At 41.7% G+C, this 24,062-nt stretch overlaps 1 protein-coding gene across 7 annotated transcripts in view; it reads left to right on the top strand.

The window, feature by feature from the left end:
• Positions 1-24,062, top strand: part of ralgps1 (Ral GEF with PH domain and SH3 binding motif 1) — a 650,997-nt gene that overhangs the window by 243,538 nt on the left and 383,397 nt on the right. For all 7 annotated transcript variants that reach the window (XM_068012423.1, XM_068012421.1, XM_068012419.1 and 4 more), the window contains one exon: positions 14,392-14,518. In XM_068012423.1, the coding sequence (XP_067868524.1) occupies positions 14,392-14,518 (127 nt within the window). The remainder of the gene's footprint in view (positions 1-14,391; positions 14,519-24,062) is intronic.

Raw genomic sequence — 24,062 nt, 5'->3', positions numbered from 1 at the left:
TATTAAACTTAAACTCTAATTTGGTTAAAGCCTACGATACACGCCACGCCCCGCGCTAGCATGCATATGTGATACACACATGCAAATAAAAACAGAAAAGAGCAGAATAAAAATAAAATGGAAAAGTTTGAGGCAATATCTGAAGAGTTGTTATGGTTCTTCGAGCTCACTGTAGAGTCCTTGATTGTAGGTAGATCTTGTTTTTTGTTGGGGCCCAGTATTATTTTTAAACCTTGTTTGTGTACAAGACTTTTCTCTCTTGGGGTTCATCTGTCTTCAGTAGATTCAGAGGCTTGTGAGTAAGAGATGGGAGCAGACAGGAGAGAGATCTCAGTCCAGGAGCAAACAGACTTTCTGCCCAAACTGTTTGTACAAATTCAAAAAACTCAGGTTGCCCAGCTAGTTTGACCATGTCTGTTTGTGTATTCACCATCTTAGCAGTCAACCTGGAATGCAAGCTCCCCCACCTTCAATCTCTGGTAATCAAAAGTCTATTGTGGGCTAAATGTGTCAGGGAATGGCTGCTTTGTCGTTCGAAACACCCTCTGTTAATATGCAAATGTCTTTTCCAGACACGGCTGATCTGGTTAACAAGTCCTTTCTTCACTTCAGTAACAGTTTAAAATCGAAGTTCATGGCAAAATTAACGTGCCTCATTCTTGGCAGGTGGTTGCCTAACATGACCAGGAAATTAGGACAAAACTGCCATGTGTTATCTTGGGATATTCTGAATTGTATAAAGTCAGGCCTGTAGTGGCATTGAATGCAAATGACAGCACTGCTCCTGTGGACCCAATCACCCATCACCTTTCTACTTGTTGACCGACATGGGCTCCTGGTCTGGCAAAGTCTCGTATTTAAAATTTTCATCCTTGTGCTCAAATCCCTCCATGCCCTACCCCTTCCTATCTCAGTAACCTCCTCCAGCCCTATAACCCTCCAAGATCTCTTAAGATCCTCCACTTCGAGCCTCTTGCACATCCCCAATTTCCTTCACTCAGTCATTGGTAACAGTGCCTTCACCAGCCAAGGGCCTGAGCTCTGGAATTCCCTCCCTAAACTTCTGCACCTCTCTACCTATCTCTCCTCCTTTGTCATTCCTGAAAGTTACCTCTCGACCAAGCTTACGGCCACCTGTCCTACCTAATATCTCCTTAAGTGGCTCAGTGTCGAATGCTGTCTGTTAACAAGTTGTTGTAGCAGTGGAAAAATCTTGCTGCCAAAAATTGAAACGCATACCTCCCTAGACAAACAGACTGCCTTAAAAGAACACAGGCAAATTTAGATCCCAGACACCCCAAAAAATCTATTTTACTGAGTAAAGACGAGAAAAAGTCTGCTACTTACCCTTTCACCTCTGACTACTGGCCAGCTCATAACAGCAGTAACGTGTATTTATATAGTGCCTTCAATGTAGCAAAAGGCCCCAAGGCTCTACACAGGAGCGAATACCAAAGAAAATTTGATACCAGGGCAAATGAGGTTGAAGCGGTAGGCTTTAAAGAGTGTCTTGAAGGATAAAAAAGAGGCATAGAAGTTTAGGAAGAGAATTCCAGAGCTTAGGGCCTCAGCAGCTGAAGGCACAGCTGCCAAAAGTGGAGCAATTAAAATGTTGGATGCTCAACAGGCCAGCATTAGAGGGATGAAGATATCTCGGAGGGTTGTAGGGCTGGAGGAGGTTACAAAGATGGGGAGGGGCGAGACCATGGAGAGATTGGAAGAGGTAGCAGATCTGTCCTAGGTAGTTGGGGATGCTTGTGATGTTCAGCACTATGATAGAGCTTTGTTTAACCCCATTTGTTGCTTGAAGGCCCTCTCCGGGTACTCTCAGTTGGCAGTGGTATTTATGGGCATAATCTGGACTCAATTTAAATGCTAATTGTTAAGAGACATTGTGTAGTTTGATAGCTGGCTGTAAATGTCTGGCCCCTTCCCTTGGAAAGGGGCCAGAGCATCAATGTAAGAAAAACATTCGCAATGATTGGCTTTCTCTGTGCTTAAACTTTCAAGACTTTGAAGTTTGATGGAATCATGCTGGACAAAAGTCTTTTTTGTATTTACCAACAAATTTCCGATTGTGTTGCGAAGGGCAAGTTTGATGTGCTGTTTTATAAGGGTAAGCTTGTTTTTTTTTAATTTCCTCATAAAAATCTGGTAAAAATACATGACAAAACCATTCCAAACAGCACCAAGTCAAAAAATGCAAACAGAGCAAAGGAGATCAGCTTCCTTCAATACAGGAGTGAGTTGCCTCACAACCCTTCCATTTCATTTTTCATGCCATATACATTAACAGCACACAAAAATTTTCCCAGTACAGTTCGAGGGGTTTCCCATGGATCCAGCCCCTCAGTTCCGCTTGGTGGGGGGACCATACACTGTGGTCTTTCCCCATTGAGCCTTTGCTGCGGCTGCCGCAGGCTTTAGTGTGTCCCTCAGCACGTAGTCCTGGACCTTGGAATGTGCCAGTCTGCAACATTCGGTTGTGGACAACTGTTTGCGCTGGAAGACCAGCAAGTTTCAGGCAGACCAAAGGTCTTCTTTCGCCGAATTGATAGTCTTCCAGCAGCAGTTGATGTTTGTCTTGGTGTGCGTCCCTGGGAACAGCCCATAGAGCACAGACTACTGTGTTACAGAGCTGCTTAGGATGAACCTTGACAAAAACCACTGCATCTCTTTCCACCTGCTTTGCAAAGACACATTCCAGAAGGAGATGGGCAACCATTTCTTCCCCATCACAGCCACCTCGAGGGCATTGTCCAGAGGGGGTGAGACTTCGTGCGTACAGGGAGGGCTCTTCTCACCACCAGCCAAGCTACATCTTGGTGCTTGTTTGAAAGTTCTGGTGATGAGGCATTCCGCCAAATAACTTCTGCAGTCTGCTCGGGGAACCATCCGAAAGGATCCACCGTCTCCTTTTCCCGTAGTTCCTTGAGGACATTCCGTGCAGACCACTGCCTGATGGATTGGTGGTCAAAGGGGTTTTTCCGCAGAAATTGCTCCACGAAGGATAGGTGGTATGGCACAGTCCAACTGGATGGAGCGTTCCGCGGAAATGTGACCAGGCCCATTCTTCGCAACACCGGGGACAGATAGAACCTCAGCATGTTGTAACACTTGGAGTTTGCATGCTGGAGGTCTACGCACAGCTTGATGCAGCCGCACACGAAGGTGGTCATCAGGATGGTGATGTTGGGTACATTTTTCCTGCCCTTATCTAGAGGTTTGAACATCGTGTCCCTCTGGATCTGGTCCATTTTAGATCCCCAGATGAAGCGGAAAATGGCTCGGGTAACCGCCATAGCGCAGGAGTGGGGTAAGGGCCAGACCTGCGCCACGTACAGCAACAACGTGAGCGCCTCGCACCTGATGACCAGATTCATACCCATAATGGAGAGAGATCGCTGCCCCCACATGCTCAACTTTTGGTTTACCTTGGCTACTCGCTCCTCCCAGGTTTTGGTGCACGCCCCGGCCCTTCCGAACCATAACCCCAGCACCTTCAGGTAGTTTGACCTGACGGTGAAGGGGACAAAGGATCGGTCAGCCCAGTTCCCAAAGAACATGGCCTCGCTCTTGCCGTGGTTAACTCCCGAGGCCAGTTCAAACTGGTCGCAGATGCGCATTAGTCTGCGCACGGACAGCGGATTTGAGCAGAAGACAGCGACGTCATCCATGTACAGGGAGGTTTTAACCTGAGTGCCTCCGCTGCCTGGGATTGTCTCCCTGCTTATGCCCGCATCCTTCCTAATACTCAGCAAAGGGTTCAATACAGCAAACAACCAAGATAGGGGAGAGAGTACAGCCCTGTCTGACTCCAGATTGGATCGGGTAACTTTCTGATTCCTACCCATTGATTGAGACTGCGCTACTGATGTTTGTGTAGAGCAGTTTGATCCAATTGCTGATTCCCTCCCCAAACCCCATTTTAGAAAGCACCTCCATCATGTAGGTGTGCGATATCCTGTCAAGAGCCTTCTCCTGCTCCAGGCTGATGAGGCAGGTGTCCACCCTCCTGTCCCGTACATAGGTGATCATATCCCTGAGTAGCATGAGACTATCGGAGATCTTCCTGCCGGGTATTGTACAGGTCTGATCAGGGTGGATCACCAACTCCAGAGCAGACTTGACTTGACTGGCTATGACTTTGGACAGAATCTTGTAGTCAGCATTAAGCAGTGAGATGGGCTGCCATCTTTCCCAAAACCAAACAGAAGGGTAAGCTTGTTAATCATGTGATGCACATGGTATTGTTCTGCCGGTGTGCAGCTGTGTTCCTTAGAAAGACCACATTGTAAAGTCAGCACAGCCTCAGGTTATTTTTAGATTAATTGTGTTTGGTCTGGCAACTTTGCAGGTGGGAATATATTAGCTAAATTCAAGCTGCACATCAGAAACAGGGGTCAGAAGGACTTCACTGGAGATGTGTGCATGCTAGATATTTTCCATTTTTTTTTTTACAAATGCTGATGCTTCCTGATGTCGCATTGTCACACCTGAGTGATACCTGCTTACAACTTTCTGAACTATCCATATATTTTCCTTTTAGTCCTCCCACCATCGATGGCACTGTTGTGTGTCTCAAATTCCACCCCCTACCAATGTCTGCATATGGTTCTGCTGGTAAATGTACAGCATCGTTGTGTACAAATGCAGTTTGCGCTGCACTTCTGCCAAAGCTACAGTGGTGGATTTGGAGAAACTTTTGAGAAAACCTCTCAGCATTACGTCATCACTGGAACATTTCAGAACAGTATGGGTCTTTTAATTGTGGTGACGGCTGCAAATTAATCAAACTATATGACTCTATAACTGTGATCTCATCAGATGGAATTGGGGTTAATTGGAGTTGGGCAGCAACAAATTAATTAAATAAATAAATAGAGGCTCGAGGTTGCGTCGGGCTTGGGCAATGAGCCAGCATCAGCAAGGCCTGAAGGAATGGAGTCCAGCTTTTAGCAGAGCAGGCCAGCCCTCAATGCTGATTTAAATATATATGTTGTCTATTTATGTTGTTCATTTTACTGACTCAGTGCTCCTTTGACAACTTTCTTTATCGCTAACTAATTTATTTATTTCTGTAATGCTGCTTTGCATTCATGAAGCCAGGGTGTCAGTCATGGCTCAGTGATAGCACTGTTGTCTCTGATTCCGAAGTTTGTACATTTAAGTCCCATTCCAGGAACTTGAGCTCATAATCTAGGCTGACACTCCAGCGTAGTACTGAGGCACTGCTGCACTGTCAGAGATGCCGTCATTCGGATGAGGCGTTAATCCGAGGCCCCGTCTGCCTTTCCTGGCAGATGTTTAAAAAAAAAATCCAAGACGCTATTTTGAAGAAGAGCAGGAGCATTATCCTCAGGGTCCTGCCCAATATTTATCTCCCAAACAACATCAGTACAGCAGATTATCTGGTCATTATCATATTGCTGTTTGTGGGAGCTTGCTGTGTGCAAATTGGCTGTCATGTTTCCTACATTACAACAGTGACTACACTTCAGAAATACTTAATTGACTCTAAAGCACTTTGGGATGTCTGAGGTCATGAAAGGCATGAAATGTGTATTTAATTTTCTGCATTTATGCCATTTATGGCCTATATTTAATGTGCATTTCTAATTTACCCCAAAGTGGACTTCATTTATCTTTGGAAGGCTCATTTCATGAAGCCCACGTAACCATTTAATTCATTTTGCTCCATTTTGTTTGCTTACTTTCTCCTGATTGCATGCAAGGCCATATTTTCCATGCCATTCCTGGCTTTAATTATTTATAAGCTGCTGTTTCTGCCCATTCTTTATAAGACTGGTTTTTATTTATAAAGCCCATGCATATATTTACTTAATTGCATCAAATTGCTGACTTTCAATTAGTTAGTCTGCTTCCACTAATTAATCCATTTGATTTAATGTATTTAATTGCTGCCGTTCCTACTCATTCTTTGTCTGCCTGCTTTCCATTCTTGAAGCCCGCACATTTTATTGAGTTAATTTCCTCAAGCCTGTGCCAAACTAGTGACTTAATTCAAGAAATGTATTTCATTCTGTGGAAGACTTCTTTCAATGCATGAAACCCGCATATTTATTTAATTTATCTTGCTCTTTAGAAGTATTTCCCTGCTACATTATTCCTGACTTTTACCCTGGCACTACATGCTTCCCTCAACTGATGAAGGCGTGTGCTCACAATCCAGAATCTGCGATGAACGTTTACTTCTTGTTGCTTGCTTTGCTTCGGTTTCCTTTCTCCTTTTTGCACTTCATTTCTGCTATTACTATGAGTGGTCTGCTACAAAGAGCAGAAGAGTTCTCTGTGGTGTCCTGGCCAATATTAAAACCTTAAGCAACATCACTAAAACTGATTATCTGGCCATTATCTTATTGCTGTTTGTGGGAGATTGCTATACACAAATTGCCAACTTGATCACTGATTAGTTATTTGTTGTCGTTCTTCACCATTCTCTGTAATGCTGCTTTGCATTCCTGAAGCCAATGGTGTCAGCTGTGGCTCGGCAATAGTGCCTTTGTCTCCGAGTTCGAGGTTGCGTATTCAAGTATGAAGAATAACATGTATGGTGTTGCATTTCATTACTTGCTACTCATAAGTGATTTCTTCAAGTGTATATCAGAAGTGTTACATATAGCATTAACGTCATAGTACCATCACTCTCGCTCCTTGTAACATTTTCCCCATTGTGCTTTGATGATAACCCTATTGTTGGAAAACATCATATCCTCTGAATCACCAGGAGCAATGCCATGGGTGCTCTGCTATTAGTATATTAACATTTCTGCAACTGCGCACAATTCCTGGGCCACAATTTTGCCAAATCTTTGTCACATTTTTCCGTGTATCTGTCATACGTTCCTGTAACTCTGACCTAAGCTACCCTTCTTATTACACTATGGGTTAGGAGTTCCAGGAGTATGTGAACAGAGATAGATAAGAGGGAATACATCCAAAATACTAAATTCTTATCCATTTATGAGCAGCTGCTGTTCTAATTTCATGAATGAACTGTCTGGATTTTACGAATTAAATCAAAACCAGATTTTAGTGGTTAATGTGTAATTTTTTCTGTTTATATGATGAAAATCCAAATGTAAAATTTTCAAAATGTTAGGTTCCACTGTTGATGTATCCTGTCCAGTTCCCTCAACTGTGTAGACTGCACATGAACGAAATTGTACTAAACACCAACTATTCCTTAGCTGTGGGCAATTATGTGATTAAGTTGTGCCTTTTAGCAAGAAATTGTAAGGAAGGAAATTTGTGTGAAAGTTTTTGTGCACTGTTCTGCAACTTTGTTTTGAAACCACCCACCAACTTAAACATTTTACTTTATGCTAATAGAGCTCATACATAACAAAATCTCACTTGGATGAGGTAAAATAGTTTGGTGTCCTGGGAAAGGATGAATTGGCATAGGAGACTGGGTGGCAAGATTTCTGTTTGGTTTTTGGGAAAGATGGGCTGAATTTTACCAGCCCCTCAACGGTGGGGGTCGTGGCGGGGGGGCGGGGGGGGGGCCCGTAAAATTCTGTGGGAGCGGTCACCGCAACCCCCGATGCCGAGAAGGCCTCGCCACATTTTACCGGTGGCGACGAGGCCTCGGTGTAGCTGCCCCCCGCTGCCAAGCAGCGGGGTCTTCACTCACATACTTAAATTAATTAAAACAAAATACAAATAAACTTACCAGGTCCCGGCGGCCGTCCTGCGCCAATTGTACGGCCGCCAGCCGCACCTCGCGCGCCTTCAGAACTCCATTTGGAGTTCCAAGGCGAGACACTAGTGGGGAACGGGGAAGAGTGAAATGTTCAGGGGGAGGGGACGGGGTGGGAGCGGAGAAAACACTTTTTATTGGCTATGGAGATGGTGAGAAGGTGTTGAAGGGCAAATGTGAGAAAGTTGGGGGAGGTGGGGGCAAGTTTGTGTTGTGAATAATATAAGTTATAGGGCAAAAAAAACATCACTTGTGGGGGTTGGGAAAGGGCCCCCATCTTCTAATTTTTTTTTACAATCCAATGAAAAATAAAATACCTTTAAATATTTAACATTTTACTAAGAGCATGAAGTTCTTTAAAAATGGCGCCAGCGCCTGTGAAGTTGCGCCGGACGCCATTGCCAGAGATGGAGCAGCCGCCCCATCTATGTCATCAGCGGCGGCCGCTCTGCCCCCTCCATTTAAATGAGCCCCCACATGAAAGATCATGGGGGCTCAGCGGTGGCGCTTCCATCTTGGAAGGCCGCCAACTTCAACGCGGACTGCTACGATGTGCGGCGGCGCTAATAAAATTCAGCCCGATGTGTTTAAATGACCAGAGTGGATGGTTATATAAATCTTTATCTAATTACAAATGTTGAATTGTGGAAGGAAAACTAATATTGCCTTTGGTTCGGTTAAGCCAATGCAATGGCTCTTCACGATATGTTTGATGTAATAAAAAATAGTGCAAACAGATGTTGTGATGGTTTGTGATTTGGCAAAGGATTCAACATGAGAGGAACTGAGCTGGTTTACTAAACAATGAGGAGTTTGTAAACATTGCTACACCAAGAAACCTGCTGATCGTAGAATGCAGCACCTCTGCTACTGTCAATGAATTAACTGTGACATGTCTATCTGTCAAAATAACCTATGTTTTAAATTCTGCATTTGAGTGTGAACTCTCTAAACATTGTCTGTTCCACTAGACTTGTGGGCTGGATCTGGTCTTAATGTTTTCCCTGTGTTTCAAAAGCTTGCTATTTATTATAGTTACTGTGAAATATATTGCTGCATGAAGGACAATTAGACCTCATAAACTGTGTTCCATTTCAACTCTCCTAAGCATTCCTCAATCATTTGTCCAATGTACTTCATGATCAAATTTTTGTTTGAGTTTTTTGTCAATTTTTAAGTAGTCATATATTTTCTGTGATGAAAGTGGCATTTTTGGCAGCTATATGAAGGAAGGCTATGAATAGAAACTATACAGATAGAGTCACTTTAGCTGCAAGGACAGTGTTTTAAGCTGATTACATTTCTCAACTCAAAAAGCAAGGCAAATTTTTATTTTCTAAAATTAAAGTTCATGCAATCATTTAATTTGAGAAGTTCATTTGTAACTTCAATAATGGGATTGCTGCTTTTTTGTTGTGTTTTCCCAATTGGAGCCCATGATCAACACACAAATGAGGAATACAAAGTGGGATGCTGCCTCGACTGTGTCTGAAAATCATATCCCAGGGTCTGAGATATGTGCTGGACTCAGTTTTGCTTTTTGCCTTGAGGTAGAACCACTTGGATATTAAATTTATTTTCTTTTTTCTCTGTCGGTATGCTAGAACGCACTGTTATACTCGGTACTTGTGCACAGTTTACAGTGAACAGGGTGGACAATGTTACAGCAACTACATCACCTGTCATGTGGTGGTGTCCAGTACTACAGTGAAGTCCTCTTCAAAAAAGCATCCATCGTCTTTTTTTTTGAAATCCCAAGTTATACTCTTCTCTCCCCCATCGGTCAACATGTTCTATAATTAACACAGCTTTCTGTTCAAAGAATTTACTTGGGTAAATAATTCTTTCAGAGAGCTGTGGCTTCTAATTTTGGGGGATCCATTACTTGTTTTTTTTCCCCCACCTTTGTTGTGAATGTGATAATGAGCACACAAAATTGTCAATAAGGTAAAGACCAGCTGGTCCATCAAGCCTGCCCCCAAAAAAGATTATGTACTCCGCTTCTGTAAAGGATCTTGTCATCTTTATAAAAAAAAAAGGAAAATAGAGCTGCAGCATCTTGCCATAGCCATACCCTTGGCTGTGACAGTAAAGAAATTCATCAGACTTTGTTTTAAGATCTCAGTAATTAAGGTGAAGTGGAATCTGTGTTGCTTTAAAGTTAAGGTTGCTTTCCAAAGTATTCTGAAGACAATTGTGAGCTTGTGAAGCTTCAAAAGACACTTCAAATTTCACCGATTATATCAATTTGACAGATATCCTAATAAAATATAAAATATGCAGTGGAACCAGGGTTACACATCACACACGCGCACTAAGGCACCTTTTCTTCGTGGTGCAGTATACAATTGAATTTTAAACAAAAGTTTTTTTTTAATAATGGAAATTAGTCAACTAATGAACTGAGTGCATTTGGTTAGAAAATTGTCATTTCATGTTTGGATTTCAGCCAAATGCAAAGACTTATTTTCCATGGCTATTAAGGGCGTAAAGTGAAATAAGCTGGGGTTCTGTGGAGAGGTGTGCATGTCATTCCAAACTGTCCATAATTCAATACTAATTGGGCAACCAACATCAACTTGCATTTATATAGCACCTTTAACATAATAAAACATCCCAAGGTCCTTCGTAGGAGCATTATCAAACAAAATTTGACACTGACCCACTTAAGGAGATAGGAGCGCAGATGACCAAAAGCTTGTAATGGTTATGTTGTATTCAGAACCTCATTCAGAAAAGGTAGAGAAGTGTGGGAAATGGAAGTATCCTGCAATGTTGCTGTTCTGAAGTTGAGGTTTGGGACTATGTAGAAGGAGCTCTCCGATTCTTCCATTCTGATTATGGAATGCTAGGTGGTGGTTGGAGTGAATACCTGAGCAATTTGAGATCAACACAAAGTTAATGCACGAATATTCAAAATGCTATGTATAAAATATTAGTAACCCACCTAGTTGAGTTATTGGAACTTGTATCTCAAATTGGACGCAAGTGGGTCTGGAAGAAATGACACCATATGTTTGTGAAAATCATTTTTATATTTTGGGGAAAAAAAACAAATCGGTGAAAATTTTCGGAGGGGTGTGCTTGCAACCTTCCAGGTTTTCAGATTTTAATTAGCTTCTACATTTGAAGCATCAACTAATATGACCACAAAAGTATTGCAACAAAGTTTGATTTTTTTGGATGCCGTGTTAATGAATTGTTAATTGAAAGTCAAAGGATTTTTTTACAAAATAGTTAAAACATGAACTTTAAAATACAATAATGTTACAGAAGAATGGCAATGAACAAATCAGCACATAGTTATGAGAAAATCTGAATATAATACAATATAGTTATCAACACAATATCTAATTTCTAACTTTACTTTATCATGTATGATTAAAATAACACTAAATATATTATTAACAGCGATTCAATTTTAATTTTGTTCATTAAAGGTGCGGACATCTTTCAAGCTGAGCCTTTTCAAAAATCAGTTTGTTCCAAAAAGTGTGTTATAAATGCCTGAAGTATGGTATAATGGACCATGGTTTCAGTCTGTGTCTGGAGTTACTCTAGTCTTCCTGTTTGTCATAAGCGAAGGTGGTTGATATATTTTTCCAGCCTACAGTGTACTATTCATATAATTCGTAACACTTTGCTTGGCAGTCATTGAGAAAGTACAGCTAGCTTTCAGTATTCCAACATGCAAGGTTTGAAATCAGAAAAGTGAAACCTTTAACTCCGTGGTTTCTGTTTTGGAATTTACAACAGGACAAGATAGTGCCAATCATTAAGACAATGTCTGAATTATTGCTTTATACATGTGATTACCAAGAGTGCTTTCTCTGCCTGTTTAACTGTCCAAAAGAAATGATTCCTGGTTCTGTCTGGTACCACTTTCCAAAAAGGCCAGACCAGGCACAAACTCTAGCAGATTTCAAAAGATAGATTGCTTCAAGTGTAACAATTAATAGACATTGCATTTACATTACAACCGTGCCATTATGGCAGTCCAAATCTGGAGTCAAGGCTCGATCTGACACCTGAGCGATACAATGTGAACCCCTGGACAAGGGAGTCTTGATCTGCTTCATTTCAGAGCCACTTTGTTCCTGAATATCTAGTTTACACTCCATAAGTTTATTGCTGGTGCAAAGCACCTTTAAGTGATAAACCTGTTATTAGTTTAAGGTTGCTATTAGCAGTTATCCCACATCTGTTCTTAACCAACTGCAATGATCAAGCATACTCAGAAAACTGAGTGCTTGGCTGTGTAGGTGGCGGTACAGAGAGTCTAGAATTAGTAAACCTTATTGACAGTCATCACAGGCATGTTTATCCTAATGTTATGGACAGATGGTGAGGGGTGTGGATGGTTCCCACTGTTCACTTCCCAACTGACCCTGAGTGTTTTGTTTTCCAAATAAACAGACAGTGACAGGCTTTCATTTAGGTTTAAAACATGAGAGTAACTATTTATTGAACAATATTTATTTCCCAAAATGTTTGCAACACCACTCATGCCCACATTCACTCACATGCACTCTCAAGAGGAGATAGATAGAACCTAAAGGTTCTAGGTGTTCTTGGTTTACAATAAACCTGTTGAATCTTTTGAGTAGAACAGTCTCTTTTAAAGCTGCAGGCCTGGGTTGTTTGTAGTCTTGAATTTATTGAGGTGTTGCAGATATCTGGTGGTGAAGATTTCAGACTGAAGGTGGCGGTCGCTTTCAATCCTCTGCTGCGCCAGGTTGAAGTGTAGAATCAGCAGCAGGACTGCTTCTTGTTTAGGCTGAGTCTTTCCACAGCCCTTGGCTGGACTCCCTCTATGAGGTTGTTGTGATCTCTCTCTCGCTCTCTGCAGAGGGTTGCCTTTTAAGTTCAAAATCCATCAAATTAGAGTCTTTGTTAGTTGATACATGGCCCTTTCCCCTGGTGTGACCACACAATGGACCAGGATGTGGAATCCATGACCATCCATTGATGTCTGGATGGGTATAATCCCACTATGATATAGCTACTTCACACCTTCTTTGTTTCAGAAGAATCCATTCAATTCAGCAATATGTCAATGGTGTCAGGATGGGTGTAATTGACACGTATTAGTCTGGAATGTATCCTTTTGTACTTTGGAGATAGTGAGACAGTTTGAATATGCAGGCCAAGTCATCTGACCTTCACCCATCCTGTAGCACATGGTCCATTTTTAAAAGATTCCACATTGACTAAAGCTCGTATCATATAATTAGGAATATATGTCTTTACTGGGCATGACACTGCAATCAAGGATTTGTTGTAATGTGCAAAAAATCTTTTTCTTTCATTACATCATGAACAGACTTCCGTCTTATTAATGTTATTCAGCATATTACATTAAATCTACAGCCCAGAAAAAGGCCATGAGGCCAAATTGGTCCATGCTGGTGTTTATGCTCCACACAAGCCTCATCCCACCCCTCTTCAACAAACTCTATCAGCATATCCATCTATTCCTTTCTTCCTCACTTTCTTATCCAATTTTCCAACTTTATTGGTTTACCAGTGCCATTTGCAAGCATACTTTCAAAGAACTGGTTACCAATTGAGACCAGGGTGGTAAAATAAGTTTTTTTTTTAAAAAGCTAGTGGTTCGGTTTTAAACTTTAGCTTAAATCTTTCTTTACGAGAATCCTGTCTCCTCTGTGTAGCCTGTCAAAGTCACATTTATTACCAGAAGAAGGGTCATAAAATGGATGAGGATAACATAAAAAAAATACAATTTATTGCCGGGAAACATCAACATTTTATTTGAATATCTTCCCAAGAAAATATATCTTGCTCACTAGCCACTTTGTTAATCACACTGAAGTGATATTTGATAAATATGAATAGACTATAATGTCAGCACAAAACATAACACTAACTACCAACTGAACTGCTATAATATCAAAATACGAGATGACATAATAAAAAGGGTGAGAAACCTTAAATGCTGAAAATCTGAATTAAGAGTATACAGCAGTTCTGTCATTGAATCATAGCATGTTACAACATTGAAACAGACCAGTCAGCTCATCAAGATGGCACTGTTGAAAAGAAAAAAAGGAGCAGGTGCTACTTTGATACCTAAATAGTTCGAGTGGTGACCCTTCATCAGAATTGGGAAGAAAAGGTGGATAAAGAGGGGAAGGAAGGATAACGGACAAGGATCACCAGAAAAAAACATGCAAAATACTCGTACAAAGAATCAGCCAATGTTTCCTGTAGCCTGAAGAGTTTTTTTTTTAAATATTGGAAAGAGATGAAATAATGTATCTCCAATCTTTACCTTTGGACTCCAACCTGTACTAGACAAGCTCACCCCAAACTTCAGGAATAGTACTTTTATTTTACTCATGAGCATACTGCAGATATTGGCTTTGAACACCAACTTCAAGCATCAAGCAGCCGCCTTTCCTTTTCCTTGCAATTTGACCCATTCTATTTTGCTCCATTGCATTTTGGAGCTGTTTCACTCACCTTTTTGTCTTTATGGTGCCTTTTCACATGCCTGTCAGCGATGACCTTTGTATATCATCCCATACTTTTAATTCCTGTCTATGCCTAGGCTATTTAACCCATTACCTGCAATATGACCACATATCTTATTTGATTTCCAGTTAATAAGGATCTTATCAATTAAATATGTTTGTCTTATTTTGCAGCTAGTCAGTCGAAAAGACAAAGCTATGTTTGAGAAGCTGGATTATTTAGTAACGAAAGAAGACAACTACAAGAGAATGCGCGAATTCATCAGCAGCTTGAGGATGGTTCCCTGCATTCCTTACTTAGGTAAGTCACTTACCTGGCTTTTCATCGCTGATTAATAAAGAAAGTACCAGTGCCAGTACCTGTGCCAGTGCCATTAAGTACCAGTGCCATCAGCTGCTGGCTGATCCCATGCAAAATAGCACCAGCTGCCAGTGAAAAGGCTAGATAATGTGGAGCACATGCTATGTTTAAATGTGTCATTGGAAAAGCTAGGCTAATGATTCATACTGCAGTCATGTCTGGTGCTGAGTCTTTTCTTCTGTCCTTGGTCTCCTGACTACCATTTCCACCAGATATAATTGGTTCTTGTTGGAAATGAAGATTTTTTTTCATAAAAAGAGCACTTGAAGGAAATAAAATGTTTAATCTTGGTTTGTTTGTTCCAGCCCATTTGTGGTTTTGTTTGACATGTTTAATACAGTTATATTGTTTAGATATTGTGTACCTCTTGTATATCTTAGGGCATCATTTGTTTGTGCATTTACTGTTGAACTTGGTTACTGGACAGAGGTATCACAGGTGAATATCTCCCTTCACTGTGGTGCTCAAAGAAAAGAGCTTTAGGTTTTTGACTTGCAGTTTGAACTGTTACTTGTCAGTAAGATTCCAGCCTGAAATCTCAATGTGAAGGTAGCTGGTAATATACGCCATATAATCCCCCTTGTTCTTCAATTTTAATTAATGGACTTTTAGTTTGCTGACTTTCTTGATGTAAGAGATATTAGCAAATGACCTGGCCTCTCCATTTTTATTAAGCAATAAACAGTGATCCTCAAGAAAGTTCCTGATTGAGGTCTGCATGTGGCTCTTCGCAACAACTGTAAACTGGATCATTTTAAAAGCTAGCTTTAACCTTCTGAACCCATTGAATCTTGTAAGCTTAATACATTTCAGATCAAGGGAATTTCCAGGCTGTACTACCCAATGATTTGTCCTGTACTTCACCATAAAAGCCAAACTGCCAATACTGTGGAGTCTACATCAGAAATCCAAAAATAAGACATCAGATCAACAATGCCCTTTGTTCCACATCACACCGTTGCTGCTTTGGCCTTTAAATGGGAACTGAAATATCATGGCAAAGTAAGAGTACTCCTAGTCTTGTATTGAAAAGGCTAGAGCTTGCATTTCAGAATATTACAAGGCAGTTACCAATCTTGCAGCTCAAGCTTTGTGCTCAGATCATGTGTTGTTGCCTAACCCCTTTGGTTAACTTATTGCTTCATAAGTCACTGAGAGCTATCTGTTATCCTCTAGATATTGTACATAGCCAGTATACATTTTTACAACCTAAAGCACGATGGTCAAAGATTAAAATATTTTTCCTGCAGAGCGAGAGGAAGTGCCCTGAGTCACTGTGGGAGAGGTTTTAAGATGTGTTTTATTGAGAAAGACCATTAGCGTTTGCCATCGCTGGAGAGAGTGCAGGAATTCCTGGAATCAGAGGACAGTGGGACACAAAGGAGAGCTATAATATTGGCTGCATGAAGTGAAGCCACAGGGAGATTTGTCGATGAGGATGAGTATTTGAGTCAGTGTAGGTCAACCAGTGTGGTGCTGGTGAATACACAAAAGTTAGTGTGGGTTGGGCAGTGAACTTTTGTATGATTGCAGTTCTGGGGGCTTCAAGATGGCATTGAAGAAATTGAGTCTGGAAGGTTTTGGTGACAGTGGAGGCAAGGTGAGAGTGGGCGATATTGTGCAGCTGCAAATAAGTAGTCTAGCACAGTGGCGCAGTGGTTAGCACCGCAGCCTCATAGCTCCAGCGACCCGGGTTCGGTTCTGGGTACTGTCTGTGGGGAGTTTGCAAGTTCTCCCTGTGACCGCGTGGGTTTTCGCTGGGTGCTCCGGTTTCCTCCCACAGCCAAAGACTTGCAGGTTAATAAGTAAATTGGCCATTGTAAATTGCCCCTAGTGTAGATAGGTGGTAGGAGAATTGAGGGAAGGTGGGAATGTGGTAGGGAATATGGGATTAATGTACGATTAGTATAAATTGGTGGCTGATGGTCGGCACAGACTCGGTGGGCCGAAGGGCCTGTTTCAGTGCTGTATGACTCTATGACTGATGGGCTGTGTGGTTTAAGTCTCAGTTCAAGGTCGTGCATAGTCTAAATTCAGTCTGAACAGGCAGCTAGAGAGGAAAGTGGAGTCAGTGACCGCAGAGTTACACCTTTGATAGGGCCAGAAATTATGGCTTCTATTCTCCCATTGTTCAATAGGAGATCATCAACCTACATGCGGACACTGATCTCAAGTTTACAGATTTTTTTTTCATTCGTTCGTGTAATGTGAGCGCGCTGGTGTTACTGGCTAGGATAACATTTATTGCTCATCCATAATTGCCCGTGAACAGAGTGGCTTGCTAGGCTATTTCAGAGGACATTTTAAGAGTCAACCACATTGCTGTGGGTCTGAAGTCACATGTATGCCAGACCAGGTGAGGACAGCAGATTTCTTCCCCTAAAGGACATTAGTGAACCAGATGCGTTTTTACAACAATCGACATTGGTTTCACTAGCTTTTAATTCCAGATTTATTAATTGAATTCAAATTTCACCATCTGCTGTGGTGGGATTTGAACCCATGTCCCCAGAACATTAGCCTGGGCCTCAGGATTACTAGTCCAGTGAGGCTACCACTACACCACCACCTCCCATAACAGTATCGCAGAATGTAGGTAAAGATGATGTTGTCCGAGTGGATCTGAGAGGGTGGAGTAACTTTGTTAGACATGTGATAGTGAACAGTAAGAAAAGGTAAATCAGAATCTCTACTTCAAGTTAAATTGTCACAGTGGGACAGGGGTCACAGATTCAAACTGGCAAAATGCTGATTGAGGAGTAATAGCAGAAAGTTCTTCACACAGGGTGCTCAACATGTTGTATGTACATAGGGTAGTAAAGCAAAAGCCTGGAAAGAACTTAGGCAGATGCTTGCTATGATTACATTAAATGGATAGAAAGATTTAGTGAGGGGAAAAAACTGCAAATGGTAGAAATTGGAAATTAAAACAGAAAATGCCAGAAATGAACAGTAAATCAATCCGCACCTAAAGAGAGAAAGGACAGCTTTGTGTTGTATGCTATCTAGCTGCCCCTAATCTCCCTTGGCCCCGTCTGTGCTTTATGTGCAGAACTTTCATCGAAATTCTGACAAAGGGTCTACACCCTATAACCTGTGATTTACAATGAATATGTGATACCTGTTTGCACAGGAAGGGCTGGAGACTGCTTCCATGTAGGTTTTGTTTTGAGACTGTGTCCAAACTGATTGTACTTACAGCTGCAGTCTGTGCCTAGCAGGTATTCTCTGTACAAGTTACTGTCCCTACAACTGTGCATGTAATAGGGGAGGAGAAAGTAACTTCAGGCCCCAAGTATGACTGTTGCTGGATTAGGCTGCCTCTTGTGAAGTAGAATTGATGAATTGTGTGAGTAGAAATTGGAACTCTTATTTTTAATGTTAAGACTGCTACTAAGTTCTTCGCTGCCTCGTGTGCTTAAATCCCTTTGTGGTGGTTTTGACAGTAGGGCTAGCAAGCCGCACATGATTAATTTTGTGCTGCACTTATTCTAAGTTTCTAGACAGACTGTGTCTAAGAACTTTATTTGAACCACTTTTAAATTCTAAACTAAAGCAGACTTTAATTTTCCAATGCTGTCTGCCATCGCGACAGAGGAGTTTGGGCACAGCCTCAACAGTTCCAAAAGAGGTTTCATTTCTTTCTTTACATTAGTCCATTACTCAGTAGAAAACATAGAAAATCTGGAGACTTGCAGAGACCACAGATGCGTTCAGTCTGTCCTCGTGGTTGTAACCAATAATATTTGCCTAATTTTACTTTGAACAGATGCAAGAGACTGTCCCTAATTTTCCCTGACCAGCTTCTCAATATAGTAATGATTAATACCAAATCTATGTCGTCTCAACTCATATTCATGCCCTCTCGTTCCTTTGTTTGTCTTGCATTGATTCTGACTGACCTGTTTGATCATCGACATCCTTGAATCATATTAATTTGATAACCTCAATCGCATCTCCCCACACTCTTCTGGGCAATTTATTTATTTATTTAGAGATACAGCACTGAAACAGGCCCTTCGGCCCACTGAGTCTGTGCCGACCAACAACCACCCATTTATACTAACCCTACAGTAATCCCGTATTCCCTACCACCTACCTACACTAGGGGCAATTTATAATGGCCAATTAACCTACCAACCTGCAAGTCTTTGGCGGTGGGAGGAAACTGGAGCACCCGGTGAAAACCCACGCTGTCACAGGGAGAACTTGCAAACTCCGCACAGGCAGTACCCAGAATCGAACCCGGGTCCCTGAAGCTGTGAGGCTGCAGTGCTAACCACTGCGCCACTGTGCCGCCCATAATGAGAGGCATTTTGGTTCCTTGAGTCTATCGTCATGTGTTTTGTTCACTAGTGCCCTTAACCTTTTAGTAGCCCTTCTTTGTACTTTTTCCAGCTTAGCTAGATCCTTTCTAAATTGTGGGTTGTAGAAGCGTGCGCAATTCTCCAGCTGTGGCCTGACCAGCGGTCTATATCGTGGCAGGATTCCTTCCTTTGATCTACACTTCATGCCTGTTTTTTTTGCAACGTAGCATCCCATTAGTTTCCTTGACAGCAGCCAGATATTAGCTTGATGTCTTGAGGGATCTATCTGCTGTGAGTTACAGATTAATATAAGGTACTGTCCCAAGAGTAGTTACATGTATTTTTCCTGTAAGCTAGACTTAACTATAGTGAAAGACAATCCTGGTCTTCTCTTCAGTGGTGTCCCTTTGGGGTTGGGTTTACTTGCACCTGTGGCACAGGTCAGGAGGTGCTGAGGCTGAAATGAAAAGTGACTAGACTTTGTTTATTGCTTTAGAAATGTCTGCTACTGATAACTTGCGTCACTCGAGCTTTCTTGCTTCCAAATGCGCTGAGGTTAATTGTAAGAAGCAGCACACAACGGAAAATAAAGGACTTGACTTGCTTCTGCATGGGAGGATGCAGGAAGTTGAATTTTTTGGCAAGTATTAATTTACTCATTGTAAAAGTCTAGCTAATTCACCTGGGGAATGTTAGGAATTACCATTTTAGAGAAAGAATCATGAGTTACAACAAGGCATGATGGAGTTTGTATCCACCGCATGTCAATTGTAATAATTATTTTCCAGGGTCAAATTCCATAATTGCAGTGATAGTTTCCTATTGATTAAATTATTAGGTGTTTCGTGGGCAGTTCTTGATGATTGGTCATCTGCTAACTACTTTTTGATTTCATGGCTGCCTATCACATATTACCAGAATGGCTGCTGTGTTTGCCAACATACCAGTTATTACACTTCAGATGTCATCCATTGTGTGGAGTGCTTTGAAACATTTGGATGTTGTGATGAGGCCTATTTCAATGCATTTTCTTCTTTCTCTTTCAACCTATAATGATTATGAATGTTGCATTTGTAATGAGGCTCTGCAGTGTTTCTCAGTTTGATCAGGAAGTATATTCATTGCAAATATGTCTCCGTCTTGAAGGACATTTTGATATATAAGCAACTACTGTCTGATAAAATTAGACTTTTGTGGAATTTGATTTGGTAGGAACAGAGATTTTAATATACTATGTACACTCAGAGTAAATTTAGATTTCTTTTCTGGTTTCTTTTCAGCAGGACATTATTTTGAGAAGTATATTCTCTTAAATGCAAGGTTAAAACCATCTTTACTGCGCATTTTCTCCCATAAGTTATGAAGGTCAAATGCCTGCTTATGTTGCAAAGAGAGCACCTGTATTACTAATGGATGGATATGTTAGTTAAACCTCCACTGTATCCAGGCCATGCTAATCAGAGGTCCTTTCATCACTTAAAGCTTGTCTATGCCTGCATACAATTGGCTTCAAAATCTCTCACTGAAACAGGTGCAGACTTGGAGTAAAAATACAGTATCTAACACCACAGAACATAGTCTACTTTTCTCAACTCAGACCTACACTTCTTCAAAACTGACGCGAGTGACTTGAAATTGAACTGGAGCAGTCGGTTAATGCAGCGCGCTGCTTGACAAGTTGTTGAAAACAGTCATTTTTCTCCTCTTTCAGCTCATAACTGGGCACCACTTCAATAAATAATTTGTAATTATTCATAGAGTGGAATTTTATGCTCTGCCCTGTGGTGGGTTTGGAGGCAGGGAGAGCATAAAATCATGGTGGGATGGTGGCGGGGCGGGTTTCTGTCACCATGTCGTCTCTGCCAGAACGCCTCTGACAGAACGCCTCTGAATGGCCTTCCCACCCTGCTGCCAGTTGAGGCCCTGAACTGGGCAATTAACCCCAAATTAAGGGCCTCTTCCTGCTGTAGCCACAATTACCAGTGTGGCAGGCAGCCCTGTCACCACAAGGGAAGTGTGGTAGGCTGCTTCCCATCTCCGGGGTTTTGGGTTGTGGGGGGGGGGTTGGTGGCGGGTCCCTCATTCAAAGGCACTTAGTGCCTGATTGAGAGATCCAACTTCGGGAAGGGGGGTTCCAGCTGAGGGCCATCCCTCTGCCCTTGCTGCCGACTCCCCTCCCCTACGACCCCCTCCCGCGAGAACCCTCCCGCCCTGATCTACCTGAGGCCTGGCTTCAGCGATGCTCCTCGGCCTGCAGCACAGTCACCTCCAGCAGCAGCTACCGTTCCGCAGTGGCACTGCAGCTGTTGGCCTCTGATTGGCCAGCAGCTCTCCAAGGATAGGGTTTCCAGCGATGAGGCCCTAAATCCACTTTAAACCTAAGAAAGCCTGTTTGTGCTGGTTTCTTTGCCTTATCATTGGAAATTGGTGAACAAGGATTCACCAAAGGGGAGCTAGAAACATGGTGTGTTTTAAAATTAAACCCTGTTACAGTAAGACCAGGTGAAGGCTGAAAGGGAACCCTAGACCTCTTTCTAACCTGGTCCTAACAACCATCTACAAGATGCACTGCAGCAACTCGCCAAGGCACCTTCCAGACCCACACCCTCTACCACCGAGAAGGATAAGGGCAGCAGATGCATGGGAACATCTGCAAGTTCCCCTCCAAGCCACACACCATCCTAATTTGGTATTATATTGCATTCCTTTACTGTCACTGGTTCAAAATCCTGGAACTCCCTTCAGTTCCCAGCACTGTTGGTGTACCTACACCACATGGACTGCAGCGGTTCAAGAAGGCAGCTCGCCACCACCTCCTCGAGGGCAATTAGGGATGGGCAATAAATGCTGGCCTGGCCAGCTTTGCCCACGTCCCCCAAACAAATAAAAAAAAAAAAAAACAAGGTTACTGAAAGAGTGTGAGATGGGCCTTGGGTTTGCAGCAGGTAGCCAATGGGAACCTTTTGTTCGATGTGATCAATAATAGTAAAAGCCTGGCCATGATAATAGTCAACCTGTGTGATCATTTCTGGCTTTCCCTTTGCTTATGGAGCACTAGTGGAATCCTCTGCTCCCTTCCGGAAGGATCCTCATTGACCGTAGCTGTAAATCTTCAATTGATTCAACTCCTTTTATTAATATAGTGAACTGTTTGATTGACTTGGCTTTACAGCTACTAATGTTACCTGCCTTTGTGTCACCATCACTTGAAGGCTTTAATAGCAACTAAATTGCATGGTTCTTTAGCAAGGCCACACTTCAGAACAATGGAAAAAGGATGAAGATTGAATCTAAATGGAATGTAAGTTGCTGCCTTTAACTAAACATTCATCTTTTGATTAAAAAGAAACTGAGCTGTAAACCCAATATTTCAATGTACACCATCCCATCTGAAAATACAAAAAGCAAGTCCAAGGAGTAAACATTTCCATGTTTTCACTATGACTCACAGTACCAGAGACTGCTTCACAGTTCTGTCAACATTTCTACTTGCCAACCATCAATGGGAACAGAACTTTGAATGTATGCTTAAGTGCCTCAGTATTGCAAATTTTAAGCAAGGACCTTTTTATGCTACCTGTTACCTCTTATGCTATTGCTGGTCTGCTGTCATGCATGAAGTCCACAACTGAATGCTGAAGCCCAGCCATATATCCAAGAAAACTCCAGTCATAGCACTAATTCATATCACATTGTTGCTGTTGATTTTATGGATACCGATGAGCTTTGAGTGCGCTAGGTAATTTCCACTTACCACAGTTGAGAAATACTGCTGTTTCATAAACTGATTTCATTCCCTTCAGCTGCTGTGCTTCTAGTCCCCATTCTGAAGCTCTTGGTTTTTATCAGCAAAGGTCAAGTCAAACTTTACTAACTGATTTAAAACAATTACAGAGGAGAATCTCTCCACAGCCAGTGTTCCAAAGTGCATTGCTATATTTAAATGAATGCCTTTGTCTATCATTTAAAACACAGAATTGGCAACAGTCCTGCACATTCATCATCTCTCTTGTCACATTTTCATGTATTGTGATTATTCCAAGCTAATAAGGCATTTTGTTTTCTTTAGACTTTCGGGTCCAAAACTTGAATTGCAAAGTTGAATAGAATGATTGTCTAAATGATGGAATCATGAAATTCAGTATGATGGTAGCTGTTATCCATGTTCCTTTTGTTATGTTTGAAAGAAAAAGAATATCCAAACCCTTCCAAACCCGCCACCTCTACCAACTAGAAGGACAAGGGCGGCAAATACATGGGAACACCACCACCTGCAAGTTCCCCTCCAAGTCACACGCCATCCTGACTTGGAACTATATCGCCATTCCTTCACTGTCGCTGGGTCAAAATCCTGCAACTCCCTTCCTAACAGCACTGTGGGTATACCTACCCCAAATGGACTGCAGTGGTTCAAGAAGGCAGCTCACCGTCACCTTCTCAAGGGCAAGTAGGGATGGGCAATAAATGCTGGCCCGACCAGTGTCGCCTACATCCCAAGAATGAATTTTTTTTAAATGTTTAAAATAATGGTGTAGCTTTTATAGCATAATTTCACCTGCACTATACCTCATGGTAAGTGATACCATTACATTTGAGTTGTGGATTCAATGGAGTGGAGTTTTCTCTTTGGGTGCGATTGGGAAATTGTACCCAAAATACATTTGAAATTGTGTTTGTTAGGTTAGGCTTTAAATTTCTACTAAAATTCATTTGCATTAGCACAAACATATAATCTTCCATGAACGAAGGCAATTTGGCAGCATAGTAGAACACAATTGTTTCTTTTTCTTTCCATTTAAAAGGTATTCCTTGTTGTATTTAAGATTGGTAAGCTGGTGCAGTTTTATTACAGCTGCAAATGGGTCGTTGATCAAAGATGAGCATTTTTAACAAGCATTTTAAAATCACTCAAAATTACTTTACAAAACTATCCTCAACCATTTAATAGTTTCATTGGTGTCCTAGTCAGTTTCTAAGTAAATTAATATTTTTGAATCTGATAAAATATTTGAAAAATCCTTATTAGTATCTGAGCGTAAAAAAAGGAATGCAATTTGTAAAGCCTTCCCGAACCAGCACAATTGGTAGAATGTCACCATTTCGACCTGGTGGTGTGGCCAAATTGTGGGCGGAGCCTGAATTGGGCAAATTGAATCTTGAACCAACTTGAAAGATTG

The sequence above is a fragment of the Heterodontus francisci genome, chromosome 32, assembly GCF_036365525.1.
Source record: "Heterodontus francisci isolate sHetFra1 chromosome 32, sHetFra1.hap1, whole genome shotgun sequence".
NCBI lineage: Eukaryota > Metazoa > Chordata > Chondrichthyes > Heterodontiformes > Heterodontidae > Heterodontus > Heterodontus francisci.
The sequence above is the reverse complement of the archived record's forward strand: the minus strand, read 5'-3'. Positions and strand labels throughout refer to the sequence as shown.